This window comes from Ambystoma mexicanum, chromosome 10 (assembly GCF_040938575.1).
Source record: "Ambystoma mexicanum isolate Mex_15411 chromosome 10, UKY_AmexF1_1, whole genome shotgun sequence".
Taxonomy (NCBI): Eukaryota; Metazoa; Chordata; class Amphibia; order Caudata; family Ambystomatidae; genus Ambystoma; species Ambystoma mexicanum.
Window position 1 is genome coordinate 793,590,960 of NC_090932.1, and position 14,987 is coordinate 793,605,946.

At 46.6% G+C, this 14,987-nt stretch overlaps 1 protein-coding gene across 2 annotated transcripts in view; it reads left to right on the plus strand.

The window, feature by feature from the left end:
- The window catches only part of MFSD1 (major facilitator superfamily domain containing 1), a 499,977-nt gene that overhangs the window by 256,392 nt on the left and 228,598 nt on the right, over nt 1–14,987 (plus strand). For both annotated transcript variants that reach the window (XM_069618453.1, XM_069618454.1), the window contains exons 6-8: nt 4,707–4,815; nt 6,409–6,511; nt 6,710–6,808. In XM_069618453.1, coding sequence (XP_069474554.1) covers nt 4,707–4,815; nt 6,409–6,511; nt 6,710–6,808 — 311 coding nt within the window. The remainder of the gene's footprint in view (nt 1–4,706; nt 4,816–6,408; nt 6,512–6,709; nt 6,809–14,987) is intronic.

The following is a 14,987-nucleotide window of genomic DNA, read 5'->3' on the forward strand; positions in this document are numbered from 1 at the left end:
GTCCTTAGTGGAGGGTCTATTTGTCTTCAACAGGCTTCTCATAGAAAGCCTGTGAAGGTTCCTTGAGTGCATGGAAGGACATAAAGTGGTGGGAGGTCAACCCAAATCTCCACTGCCTCTTACCCTGCAGCCTGGCTGAACTCAATTCAGACTGTCCCATGCAAGTATTAATGGTGCATGCAACATGATTGGTGGACTCTGCTCGGGTTCCTGCCTCCCACCTGGATAAATCCTGATGTCCTGGAGCAGAAACTCAAGAGTCGACTACTGGAACAAGAAGATTCCGAAGACGATGGATGTCTCTAGCACTTCCAACAACTGCCAGAGCCTGTTGAGTTGCAGCTGCTGTCTGAACCTTGTCATCCCAATCGACAGCGAAGAGCTGAAGAAGGTGACTTCCTCCAAAAGACTGGTGGGCCTAATCGGTCATGAGACAAGCTACAATTTTCTTCATCCCCAGAAGAGCTGCAACCTGCCGGGCCTGCAGGAGGCACCAACAAGCCATCACCTTGAAGATCCATTGCTGGGCGTCCCTCTATATGTGTGCTGTCGCAAGATCCACTAAAGTCACCTTCTCTGTGTCACCACAGCCAAAAAACAGGAGAATGGGTCTGCTGTTGCCTCCCCACTGGAACCGTCCTGCAGTAACACCTTCATTCAAAGGTACTGTTCACTCCTGGTAGAACATACCAGGAGCCTGCTTATGTGAGCCTGTGACTCTGTGGCCTGCAGAAAGCTTGTATCCTGCTACCCGTCAGGTCTCCATAGAGTAACAGTGGGGGGTTTGGGGCGAGCGGGCAACCCTTTGTACTCTTACCGGTAGAACCGCCTTTTTTTGGACACTGGTCCTTGGGCCATCTACTCGGGGAGGGGGAGGGGGTTTGGTAGGGGGTCATCCTAACCTCCCTGCACATAATTGTAACCACTGATTTACTTACCTGCAACTCTAGGGCATCCCTGCTGGACCCTAGTACTCTGAACATTGTACGTTGCTTCTTCTTGGGCAACCCCCCCAGCCACTGGTTGCCCAGTGGCTCATTTGAAATTTGAGAGAATCATACTAGATAGCGTTGGACTATTAAGACAGGATTGGGTTGAAGTTCTAAAACGTTATTGTTAGCACATTTCTGAGAATTCTCCCTAATTCCTCTCTACCTTAGAGACCCCCAGCAACTTTGCTGGATTTTGAGAACTTGAATTTTTAACCTGGAGAGTGTTCCTTTTTCCCACTCTCTCGTGTATTTTTAATGTGATTTTAAACACTGTTTCTTTTGGTTGTGGAGTCTGACAAACTCCATAGGCATCATCTTTTACATTGTGTCACACAGCACCTTCAGTTTAGTGGCACAGGGAAGTCTTTCAGATTTCCCAAAGATTTAAATACCTTCTCTTGGATAAAATGCTGTTTCCAAGAGCAGTGAAGTGAAATTGACTTTACTTACATTTGTACCTTTCTAGACCCAGCACACTATCTTACAGTAGGGTGCTGGAGGGGTTACTTAGTATCCCCTTTGTCTAGCTTCTCATGTAACATTTTTATGTTACCCTTTCCTCGGTGAATGGCTGGTGGCAGTGGTGTGCTTTTACCGCAGGCTGCGTTTGCAGCTGCAGTAAAGCACGCAAGGGTGCCATTTTTGTTAAAATGGCTGAGTCTTATTTTTTTGCCATTTCTTTGTGGAAAGGTCCTTCTTGAGATTTACTCTGCGTGCCAAACCAGGTTTGGTCCCTTTGTTCGTTTTGTCTTTGGCAGGAGTCATCAGTGAAGCCCTCCTCTGGCTCCAGGGTGTCTTGCGAGGGAGGTGCCCGAAACTCCCTGTGCTTTGTCTCCTAGGAGACAGATATGCACTCTTAGGTGATTGGCCTGCGGCAAGGAAAGCCACCCTGCTGGGTGACTGACAGCTGGGCTGGAATGAATGGGAGAAACCTGCATAAAAGACGAGGCTTTTTGGCTTGGAAGGCAGAGTCGACCACTGGACGAAGGAATCTGAAGAACTTGGAAGAGAGGCCTGCTGCAACTCTTTCGGACCGTTGGTTTGCCTGGTGAAGCCCAGAATACGCCTCGACTAGAGAAGCCCTGTAAGGACGACTTCTCCCCTTGAGTTGGTGGACCAATCAACTCAAAAGTAAGCCATCTGGACATCCTCTCGAAGCTGGTTGAATTTCCACTGCAGTCGCTGCTGGAAACCGTGGCGCCAGGGAGAGGAACACCAGTTAGTGTGCGTTGCTTTTAAGTTGGCCAAGAGCTCTAGGAAGATCCGGACTCCCAGGAAGCAGGACTGATCGAGCCTGAGCCACCGCAACAAAATGCTCGACCCCAGATGCAAGGAAGGCCCATCGACAGCCAAGAGTCTGCAGTGTTGCTATTTGCTGAGACGTGAGAAGCTGAATCCGCGAAGTGCCACTGAATAGAAGTTGGTCCTTCTCTGTCGCTGACCGTCCCACTGCAGTGCAGGGGTCCTCCAGACGTCCTCCCTCTTGTCCCCACGACTGAGGCCTAGGAACACAGGATCTGCAGAGCTGCACAGGAACAGAATCCAGCCAAAGCCCTTTTCTTCTAACTGCAGTTACTGTAAAGACTAAGAGAACTTGCCTCTTGTGGTGTAACCTCACTTGTTGTCAGTGGAGACTTGTCTTGGTTGCTTCTGTAGAGTTGACAGCAGCTTCTTTACTTTGATTTCTTCTTTTCTGCAAAGACTTCTAAAACATTGTGCAAGAATTTTTCCCTACCTGCAAGAATTGTTTCAGCTCATCTTGACTTTTGTCCAATTGACTTTGGCCTGGCCTGGCTCCTTGAATAACTCTTCTTCACTCTGACTCTGTGTTTAGCCCTCCATTCAGGAAGGGGTTAACTTCCTTTGCATTGAGTGTTACCAAAATGTCTTACTTGCTTCAGAATATTTTTGTGCGATCTCTTGTTTTATTCTAATAATCTGTTCATTTGACAAACTCCTAAATTTTGCCCTAAATGCAACAGTGATATATTAATGTCCACAGTATTCTAGCTATTGAAGTCAACTGAGGGTGTAGGAAGTGTCTGTGTGCCATCCCAAATGGGTGTTTACTGATTTAGGGAAATCGGAGTGTGTATTTCGGAGTGTATTTGTGTGTTACTGTTATATTGCCCCTTTTGAAGAAGGCTTATTTAAACTGACTGTTAAATAAATTAATAATTGTTTAATCAAGAAACCTTGTGTGTAAGAGTTTATTTGAATACTTGTCACTGTGAATCTCTATGTAACTCCCCTACAGCTCACATTGACCCCTCTTGAGATAAACCAGACTGCTCAACATGCTACCAACCTGTGTCCCTGTGTACAGACTTATACCAAAGGTTGGGTTCCTATTGCCAGGAGGTCAGGGTTGTTGTAGTGCACCCAAAGGGTACTGCATACAGTCTTGCCTAACCGTTATTAAGAGTTTGCATGTGTGCTTCCGATTGTTGTACTATGTGATTCGTTACTCTAAAAGCTACATATAGAGTATTTCAAGTTGTCTGATACTGTATATATGTTTGATTTGTAGTACTTACTTGAATTTAGTATTGCAACAGTGTGTCTTAGAGTACATAAGAAAAGTCTAATTTTATGTAACTCTTAAGCATGTGTTTTCTTGAACCAAAGTATGCCCTGAGGTCTTTGTACCTTACTACAGCCCACCTCCATCCTTCGACTAAGCCTACCTGCTCTCCACTCGACCATACCCTTGGGTAATTCAGGCTGGACCTAAGAGGTGTAACCCAATGCATCCTAGGTGGGCTTTCCTAAGTCCTGTCCCAGACAGTGACTTTTTTGTAAAAAATAAAAATAAAAAAAAAAGAAAAAAAAAAGAACACAAACAACTAACCTCTCGGAGCTTCCTGTTCATCATAACTATGGTGTACACCCAAAATCAGTCCACCAAGCCAGATTCTAGAAATTCATCTTAACATTACTTCTCTCCAAAAAATCAGGCTAGGGTTCAAAACAAGCAAAAAGAAAAAGTGTCCCATAAAAATCTATGCAGAGAACCTTGCAAAAAGACAATGGGCCTCATTACAAATCAGGCGGTCCGGAAATAACGGTGGCGGTAAACCCGCCGCCACCGTTGTTTCCGGACCGCCTGATCCCGACTCCTGCAGGCGGGAGGTGATGTTCCCGCCAGGTCTGACCTGGCGGGTTTAACACCGCCTGCCTGCAGGCGGACGAGGAAACACCGGCAGCATTACGAGATGCTGCCGGTTTTTCCATGATCCCCATTCCCATTGAGTCCCATAGGACTCCATGTGAATGGGGATTAACACCATTCCACCTCCGTGATTCCTGGGAAACCGGGGTTGTAATACCCCGGTAATTCCGGGAATCACGGAGGCGGGATGGTAATACGAGTCCGGCGGTAACCAGGCGGTTTTACCGCCTCGGTTACCGCCGGACTCGTAAAGAGGCCCAATATTTCCTAACAATGACGAAAAAGAGCATGATTTGAGAGAAACGAAGGCAATCTGATCCTTTGTATAGCCCTTGTGCTATGTCTGTGTACTCATGTGGCAAATTCTGTCATAGATGTAATTTTACATAAAATAAATTATCTTCCTGCAGGTCATGTAGAGCTGAATATCCTATCCGATCTTTGTTGGAGGAAATGAAGACGTTGCGTTATATCATGTTAATGCTTATGTAAAGTCACCCTTTAAATGGAAAGTCTAATGTTTCTTTTCCCCTTCCCCCTAGCATTGGTGGAGAGTCTTTAGCTGTGGCCCAGAACACATATGCCGTCAGTTGGTTCAAAGGCAAGGAGTTAAATCTTGTGTTTGGACTGCAACTTAGCATGGCGAGAGTTGTAAGTTTAATTCTATTTTGCACCTATCAAGTTATGGAAATATTTTTGTTTGCAATGTAGAACTTTCATAATTGTGTAGCGCTATTGTGGGTTAGCTCAGTGAATTAAGACCTCACCTGAGATTGCTGTGTGCAGCCTGAAAGGGGACAGGCTGGAATCCCTGCTGAGCCTGTTGACTCAATCATCTCTTTGAGCTGAACCATCGACTATCATTACATTGCACAATAACCCCTATCAGTGAGGTACATAGAACTGTGAGGAATCGGACATGATGCTCTATACAAATATACGTTTGTATTAATATTTGCATACAAGTCAACTTGCCCCAATCTGAGAGGGACAACTTGCTTGCCTTGGAAGCAAGACGAAACGGAGCAACACAAGTTCAATCCCCGGGTCCGCGCTTAGAAACCTCTGGGTATTAAGCACGTTATAAATAACCTATCATATCATGCTTGTCCAGATCTGGTGTTAGCTTTGCATCCTGCGTCTTGTGCTGGATTTCCCATTAGGACGACTGGAACGAGGCATGTTAGCAAGTATGTATTAAGGTGGGTACTGCACGGTCTGAAGGAAACTTATTTGAACATCACCCATAAGTTAACGTGTGTCAGTCTGTGTACTGGATTGAATCTATGTCCCGGGATCGAAATTAAGATTGGATAAGCAAGAGCAAAAAGCAGTTCCTGGGTATCTGGCATTAACCAGTGAGCAGAAGCTACCCTTGGGGAACGAGGATAGGGTTCCACAATTGTACCTTTGAAATAAGCTGCATACTTAATATTTTTTCTATTCTGTGTGACCCCTTATGCTTTAAATGTCATATAGATGTGTCCTAACGCTCGTTTATTGATGGTCCCACATTCACAGTCAATGTTGCATAGGTATGTTTGGCATCAATTGGCCTGGGGAGACAAACGTAGCTCCTGGTATCTGTTGGTGTCAAGCTAAGCAGGCACTTTTAGGCTACAAGCAGGAGCTAAATAGGTCCCATCTCCCCCTGTATAGAGATTCAGCTATTCAAACTCCCTGTGGCAACACAGTATATTAATTCTTCTATTCATTTTGTTTGATCCTGCAAGGTATTACAAAAAACGAGCTGCTAGAAGACAATATCCTTTTAGTAAAGAAAGATTTTGGTGGCAATGGGGATGTGGGGGGGGTGGCTGGAAGCATGCATGGGAACGAGAAGCAGTGTTTCAAAAGCCTTCAAATATCTATTTACTGTAGCCAGGAGCAGATAGTGGGTGGGGAACAATTTGAGTCATGTATAAATAGTTATTGAGTGTTCCATTTTTGTACATGCATTCTCATTTTATATTCTCTACTAGCAGGTACTGACCATTATTTTTCTGGGCAGTCTCTGTATTCTTGTTATTTTCTTGAAAGCCAGGGACACTAATCCATCCACAATCCTCTGTTTCACTGGTGACAGGATACACCCAGTAAAAATGTTATATTTTGCGGGATTGTATATTTTCTGTGGCATCATATAGTTAGTTAACTTCACTGCTTGGGAAATGAGGAAATTGAATGAAATGACACATTTTCGACTTGGTTATGACCATCATATTAAATTTACTGTCTTTGTAGGGCAGCACTGTGAACATGAATGTAATGGCATTGGTGTATGACAGAATAGCGGAACTGATGGGTGCTACGGGGCATACCACGCTTGGGATCACGCTTATAATAGGTTAGTAAATATCGACTGCCTTTTCTGACACATTTCTTTCTTCAATTTATCTAATGCCAATGGTTGTTAGTCCCCTCCTTTATTAGTGTTTTTCGTTTAGCTATTCTTTGAAATGAAGATGTTGCATGCTATGCATACCATTTAGTCCTGTAAACGTTTCTTTAAATGGCACATTTGTTATGTTTACTCATTTTGCAGGTGCCGTAACATGTCTCTTTTCTCTATCGTGTGCTCTGATTCTTGGTTACCTAGATAGGAGAGCTGAAAAGATTCTGAATAAGGAACAGGGAAAAACTGGTTAGTAAGTACAGTATTTGTATTTGTGCCGTGCATTAAGATATGAATTTTATTCTTTTTTTTTCTCCCCATTGAACATGGTGTAATTAGCGTGCGGGATCCTTCAGATACCAAACTTACTTTGAAGATTATATCAATCTCCATTTAGAATAACAGTTTATCCATGAAGTGAAGTTTCTTAGAGTACTTCTTCGTTGATAAATAAAATGTACACACTTCTCTTGTACATGTTTGCCACTTTATTTATTATGATCCGTACATTTGGTGAAATGGGAGATTTAGAACTGATCGAGGTGTAGGTCAGACTGTGGGGGTCATTGTAAGCTTGTTGGTGCAAGTAACAGAAAATTCTGTTGGCTCCATTTATTTAATGCTTACTGAATGATTAACGGTTTTATCGTACTGCCAATTTACAAGTTTGAGTTTACAGTGTAGGAGTTGCCTCAAAGTGCTTGTACTAAATTCTCCATTTTAATGCAGAAAAGTGGCAGATTTACTGCAGGTAAAATTACAGCCGATGGCAAATCAACCTAATCCCCAATGGACTCCAAAAATGTGGATTAACATTGCAACTCCGCAACTCATAATCTTGCGGTAAATCCATCTGAGTGGCAATAGGAGTAACTGACTCTGCCGGTATCTCCATCGAAATACCTCAGCAATACTGCCAAATGTAAAATCAAGCAATGTGCACCATTACTGCAATGTGATTTTACATTTTTTTTTTAATTTTCTTTTTTATATTATGCTTCAAATTATAGATAGTTTTCTAAAGATTATTTTGGAAAGTCATATCACAAACAGCCTATTAAATGTGTTTCATGCTATAGAGTGCTAATCAGGGCTTTCAAGATGTGTTGTGCCCCAATGTATCTTTTGTGAGTATGATGGGTGTTGAGGGAGTTTTCCTTAAGTCCTACTGGTAGTAAGACTTTTGTAAGCTATCCCACTGGTTTGTAGATCTCCAACTCTTAGCATCAGTCTGTACTAACTCAGGACCTTGGTAGAGTGGCAGAGCAGTTAGGCGTATCTTAAGAGGAAGATGCGAGCTGTAGGTAAGTACTAGAACACTTCAGAATACTTGAGAATACACTTCAAAGGACACTTTCACTTTCCTGTTTGTTCGCAATTACATTTGTAGCAATGTTGCAAAGGGAAAAGACAATGTTATCGTATTATCGGTTATTACGCGCACCTGCAGTTTCTAACATTTTATACCGTTATACATTTACTCTGCAAACACATATATAGTAAAGTTACTTTGAGGGAGGAAAATGGTTATTTAGTGTGACATTAGCTTGGGTCAAGGTTCTAGAGAGGGTTTCTTCACACAGCAAGTCTTTTGTCCAAAAACGCAACCCTAGCTAAAGGCAGTTCAGAGAGGGCTCAAAGTCTTGACCAGCAGCAGAATTCCTGAGGATTTCTTCCAGTATCTAGCGTTATAGAAGCAGCAAGTTAACAACTAACAAGGGAGACCTGTAAAAGATCTTGATGAATGGACACAAGCAGCGGCTTTCGTCGGAGGTAAGAAGGGGTGACCCTGGACACTTCTGGGGGCACACCGCTCTAGAGCGACTTCTTGAAATCATGTAAGCAATACCTTTTTCCCCAAAGTACCTTAGGTTTGAACTAAATGTTTCTGCTGGATGATCTGCAATGTTGCAGCTCTGCACCCGACCTCCGGATTCCTTGGTCTGATGACTGAAGGCATGACAATGGACGGAAGCTCTTAGCAGCAGTCTCCAGGGAGGACCGGTGGAACGACTTTCAGCAAATTCTTGGTTCACTCTGCAGTTTTGAAGCCATTTCTGCAGCACCAACAAAAGACACGGATCGTCCGGTCAGTCTTCTTCGCTTCCTGCAGTCCAGCACTCTGGTGAAGGGGTCTGGGCGAGTTGGATCAGATCTCTGGAGGGTCCTTATGGGTTCAGCAAAGAGTTGGACGGATTCTGTCTTTCCACAACGATGCACTCGAAATGGGCAGCAGATTTGGTATTGGGGTTCCACAGCTCTGGAAACTCGTAGAAGCACGGGAGATGGCTCAAGTCAAAGTTCGTCTTGGGTCTGGTTGTTACCACCAGCCAAAGGGAAGGAGCCGTCCTTTTCGGAGCTACTCTGTCACTTAGAAAACTGGATCAGGACTGTAGTGGTCGCTTCAAGGTGTTGCAAAGGGTCAGCAGGCATCTCTGGTCGTCTTCTTCGGTTACTTCAGCTTCCAAGGGGCGACTTGCTTTTCACTCCAGAAGGCTCACCTTTCATACATTTCGAGCACAAACTCCTCTGGAATCTCTCTCAGCATTTTACAGAAATGGGCGTTTGACTGCCCAATCAGGACAGCCAAGACCCCCTGTAGTAGCTGGTCTTATTCAGGCATTCTGGCAGACAAAGGACAGTGGGGGTGGAAGACCCCCCACTGCCTGCCTGCCCAGACACTGTGGCACCGAGGCGGGGATACCCAAGGGTTCCCGCCAAAGGCAAAACACACACACTGACCTCCTCCCCCCAGAATGGTAGAAGGGCTAACAAAGAACAGCCACGCTAGTAATGGCAAAAAAAGAAGGCAGCCACCCAGTTGGTACTTCAGTGCCCCTATTGTGCACTACCCAGGCTATGGGCATAGCCTTCGGTATAGAAACTACACAATAGTTGGTAGAACACGCCCACTGCCACCAGCCATAACTAGGAGATTGTCCATTTGACGAAAAAGTCACAAGAGTAGAGTGAAGGGGGATACTAGGCACTCCTCTGAAGGTGGTGTGTGCCAATCTCTATAGCCATTGGGAACGATTCCAAATATCTCTCTATCCTTAAGAACTGTAGTTACTTGAGGATATAGTAAAATGAAAGTAAATTTGCCCATACGCATCTGTGTGCTGCAGTAGTAAAAACACAGATGCCTTTAAGAGCTATTGAGCAGACAGACTCCATAGTACATGTAGAGTACATAGAATAGAGTTCCAAAAGACAGAGCCTAGAAGAATGAATGAGTGTGAAAAGGGTCCACTCATTCAGGATTTAAAGAAAAAGGTCAAGAAGTCCAGCAAAAAATGCTGCGGGTCTCACTAGGAGAGGGGATATAGCATAAACATGATAAATCTCCCTAACAATAGGCCCACTGGCTGCCTCTTCAGCGTGCTCCACTGTAATTGTCTCGACTCTCTTTGATTAAAAACAAAGCATCTCCAATGTATCTAAGACACATTGGGGCATGCCAAATATTTTGCATAATCATAGCATGAAACGCAGGTCTGCTCTTTTATACAGGCACTTTCCAACATCGACTATACCCAAACAATTCTAATGGAAGGAAGTTATATTGCTACTTACTATGACACATTTGTGGTTAAAAAGAGTTTCCAAAGAACAATCTGAGACATGTCGATTGGCACCAACTGTGGGCCACAGTGTTGCTCCAGTAGACTCTTAAAAAGTGATTTATTCAATTGAAGGTAACAGCCAGGAAAAGGCATTCAAAGGCCAGAGGCATCCCAGAACATGGGTAGCCAAGCTGAATTTTTTCAGCAGAGGGCGTGCTGTGTCGAAGACGTCTAGTCGATGTCCCTCTAAGGCCTCCGTCGAGGGTGACGTCACCGGATGTTATGAATAGGACGCACAGCGCCTGCAGCCTCCATTCTGTTTTTACCGCGAACGTGTTGCTTCGTGAAACTCGGCGCGCCTCGTGTGTTCATCATTGAGATGCCTTTTTCTTCGACCCCTCCGACTCTGCGGTCTGGCTTCAAGACCTGCCGGGACTGCAAGTCGAAAATGTCGATCACTGGCCCGCATCGCATTTGTTTGTGGTGCTTGGGCGAGTCGCACGACACCGACGACTGTTCGAAATGCCAGTCGATCCATGCAAATAGGGGTTCTAAGCCCAGTAAGTCCCAAAAGTCCAAGTCTAAAGGGGTGTCCACCGACTACTCAGAGGGGCAACTCTCTGCGTCGGGTGGAGGCTGGGGGTTCTCGGTCCTGGAGTGGTTCCCACCATTATTCTTCTTCGTTGCGGCATTCGTGGAAGCGGCGTCACCGGTCGCCTTCCCCGTCCTCCTCGGAGGAGGGAGCCACGAGTAAAGTGGCATGCCCGACGGCGAATGGGCTCCCTTTAAGGAGCAGATGTTAGCAATTTTTCAATCGCAGGGTACGGGTCCGGTCACGCCTTCTAACAAAGGCGGCCAGGATCGATCTCGTACCGTGGCTCGCACGCCTTCGGGCTCGGGTCCGCGACGCGACTTGCATGGGGAACCTTCGAGGTCCCGTTCGGAAAAGGCTGCGGAGAGTTGAAAGAGACGTGCTTCGAGGTCTCGATCCTTGTCCCCAGCGAGAATGTTGCAACCCCCTAAGGGCTCGATGCCGAATCGGTCAGCGCCGTGTCCGTCTGACTCGGACGTCGACGCTTTGCCATTTTATCAGCCCACGCCGCCGTCGGCACCAGTGTCGACGTCTAGGTTGACGACGCTCTCTGCGTCGGGGCCTTTGGATATTTTTGCCCAGAATTTGCCTTTGGAGTACCCCTATGTGGTGGATCCTGCTAGGAAGGCTACGGCGAAGTCTATGAGGCCAGTTTTAGACTCAAGGCCCTCTTCTGTCACCAGGCCTGGGTTTCAACTCCCTCTGGCTGACCTATATGAAGAGGAGGAAAGGTCTTAGTTTGAGGACCCTGGTGAACTTGATGAAGCTCCACTTTTTTCTGGAGACAGTCAGTGGGAGGAGTTGAGGCAGACCTTCCATGATGCCAGTGGGTTGGACACTTCTCTTGAAGTGGAAAGTGGTAGGCCTGAGCCTGAGGCTCATGCAGAGTCTTTATACAGGAGGCTCATGGATAGGGTCTCAGAGTATTTGGGCTGGTCCAGTCCTCCTGAAGACTTTGTGCAGGATGATCTAACGGACATCTTAGATCAAGGTCTGTCCTCTGACCCGGTTTTACCATTTCATCTCACCTTACAGAAAAGGGTGGCAGTTGCTTAGAAGTCCCCGGAATCTCTTCCGGCTGTTAAGAAATCTTTGACAAAGAAGTACCACCCTTCCGTTAGCAACCCCAGTTATTTATCTGCTCACCCCACTCCTGAGAGTTTGGTGGTTCAGGCGGCTACGGCCACCTCGAGGCAGGCGGCGTACCCTACCATCCCTCCGGATAGGGATGACAAGCGCTTCTATGGTTGGGCCCGGAAGGTATTTTCTGCTGGGGGCATGGCCTTTAAAATCGGCCAACTCCACTTGTGCCTTGGAAAGGTTCTCACACACTCTGTGGAACTGTGATTCTTTAGCGGCTGAGCATATTCCAGAGGGGGAAGAAAGGGATGGGTTCCTTGCTCTCATGCAAGATGGCAAGGATGCCATGTGCAAATCCCTTCAGTCGGGTTTGGATACGGCCGACAGTGTTAGCCAATCCATGGCTGCGAGCACCGTTATTTGCAGATTTGCGTGGTTGCGGAAGTCTGGTTTGCTCCGGATGTGCAGGCCTGTCTTGTGAACATGCCCTTTGATGGTGCACATTTGTTTGGTAGCAAGGCTGACGAGAGTCTTGAGAGGTTGCAGACCTCGAAAGCTGCGGCTAAATCTTTAAGTGCAGATGTGCGTTAACCTCCACCCTTTCGTCCTAGGGGACAGCAATGGAGGGGAGGTTCTTTTAGTTACTATTCCTCCTTTGGTAGAACGTGAGGGGCCGCCAGTCAAAAGGGTCAGAGAAAAAGTACCCGTGGCGCTCGGGGAAATTGTGATGCCAAATCCGCTCAGGCAGCTGCCTCTTTGGAAGCGGCTGCGGCAGTGCCTGAAGGCAAACAGTCATGAGGCTATGTCCCATGGTTCGCCGGTTGGGGGCAGACTGTCTCAGCATCTTGAAGAATGGTGAGACATTTCTTCAGATGCGTGGGTTCTGGATACCATAGCCCACGGCTACTGCTTTCCCTTCCTTCAGCAGCCTCGCGACAATCCACCGGGGAAACTTTGAAGCTTCCGGATCTGCTCCTTGTGCAAGAAATCCTAACCCTGCTCGAGAAAGGCGCTATAGAACTGTTGCCTGTAGCGGAGAGGAACAAGGGATGGTATTTACCTTATTTTTTGATTCCGAAGAAAGACTGGGGATTGAGACCCATCATGGACTTGTGTTGGTTGAACAAACTTCTCAGGAAGGACAAGTTCGAGATGGTTACTCTTTCTCAAGTCCTCCAGACCCTTCAACTTGAGGATTGGTTTGTGTTTCTGGACCTACAGGATGCTTACTTTCATGTGCCGATTCATTCCAAGCACAGAAAGTACCTGAGGTTTGCGGCTGGCAACTCGCACTTTCAATTTCGGGTCCTGCCATTCGGATTGACCGCCCTGAGGGTCTTCACCAAGCTCATGGTGGTGGTGGTGGCAGCGTACCTCAGGCAAGGGGGAGTGGGGTGAGTCACGTCTACCCCTACCTGGATGACTGGCTGATCTGGGCGCGCCCTTCTGAGCAAGCGTTGTATCACCTCGGTCTCACCTGCTGCACCCTCCACAGGCTGGGCTGTGTTGGACACGTCCTGGGGGGCTGGGGGGGGGGGGGGTTGGGGGGAATGCTCGCCTCCCAAGGTGAGGGCTCATCACATTGTGCAGATGGTGGATAAGTTTCAACATGCCCAGAGTCTCCAGGCTTTTGAATTCTTATGGTTGCTCGGCCTCATGGCATCCTGCATTTTTCCAGTGCCAGAGGCCAGGCTGCGGATGAGATCCCTGCAATGGGTTCTCAAGATGCAGTGGTCACAGTTCTCAGGGAATGGGGGTGGGCTAACGTGAGGGGGTGCGGGGGAATTAGGTTCTCCATCCAGAGGTCAAGACTCTCAACCTTCTTGCTTGGTATCTGAAAGGTTGAGGTTTAAGGATTGGGACCTCCCGGTTGACGTGATGGAGGTGTTGCTTTCGGCCAGGCGTCCTGCAAAAAAATCCCGGTACCATTGCCAGAAGTTCTGCGACTGGTGCAGAGGTCACAATGTTGATCATTTTCAGTGCTCCATTCCTATGTTTTTGTCTTTCTTACTTTCTTTGGCCCACAGGGGCCTTCAAGTTGGTACCATTAAGGGTTACCTGGCGGCGGCGTTGTCTATCTTTAAGCGCTCGTCTGAAGAATGCTCTATTTTAACATTCCTTTGAATTGTTAGTTTCTTAAAGGACTGAGTAATGTATTCCCTGCCAGTTTGGGATTTGTATTTGGTTTTGAAATATTTCATGGGTGCTCCGTTTGAACCTATGTACCTCCTGTCCTTTGAGATTACTGTCCTTCAAGACTGTGTTCTTTGTTGCGGTCACTTGAATTGCATTTGAGACAAAAGGTGGCTCTTCATCTTTCTACCCTCCTCCTCCTGCTAAGGAAGAGGAGCGACTACATCGGTTGGAGAGCTCTGAGCTTTTACATTTTTAGGATGTCCAGGGTCAGAGTGCACGATCAACTCTTTGGTAACAGCATGGCCCAATCAGTACCCAGCATATCCTACAAACAGACCTTGTCCAAGTGGATTATCCTCTCCATTACAGGGTGTTACCGATTGGCGGGTAAGGGCCGTCCTGATGGGTTGCGAGCTCATTCCACGAGGGGCGTAGCTGCTTCCACAGCCCTCCAGAGGGGGGGGGTTCCTATTAGGAATATTTGTGATGCGGCCACATGGGCTTCAATCCACACCTTTGTTAAACATTACTCCCTGGATACATTGCAGACAGGAGTGCAGCTGAAATCTTCACGCACCGCTCCCAGACTCTTCAGGCCCAGTTTCCGGCGCCCATGACCTGATTTTTTTTTTCCGCGTCATCCCATGTTACCTTTTGAAATGGGTTCTCACAGTCCGGCACTCCTTAAAGGACATTCCAGCACAGCACCCCCGTTGCAACTTTAGCAGATTACCCACACGGACATCATCACGATCAGCGATCATCCTGATGAAGGCCACCTACACCTCGGGCTCTTACCCAGCCCTGCATGACCGAAACACTCCAGTGTCGATGTTCTGTGACACAAACCCTGTGTTAATGTGTTTATAGATAGTGTTGTGTACACCGTCTTGTTTAGATCCCTGAATTTACCACAGTCTTGGGTTGCACCTCGTCAACAATCTTATGTTCTCACTTACCTGTATTGTATACTTGTGCATCACTTTGGAAATTGTACTTCGACAAGAAAGCGGTCGATACTCGCCTGTATTTCCTGTGTAAAACAACGCCTGTC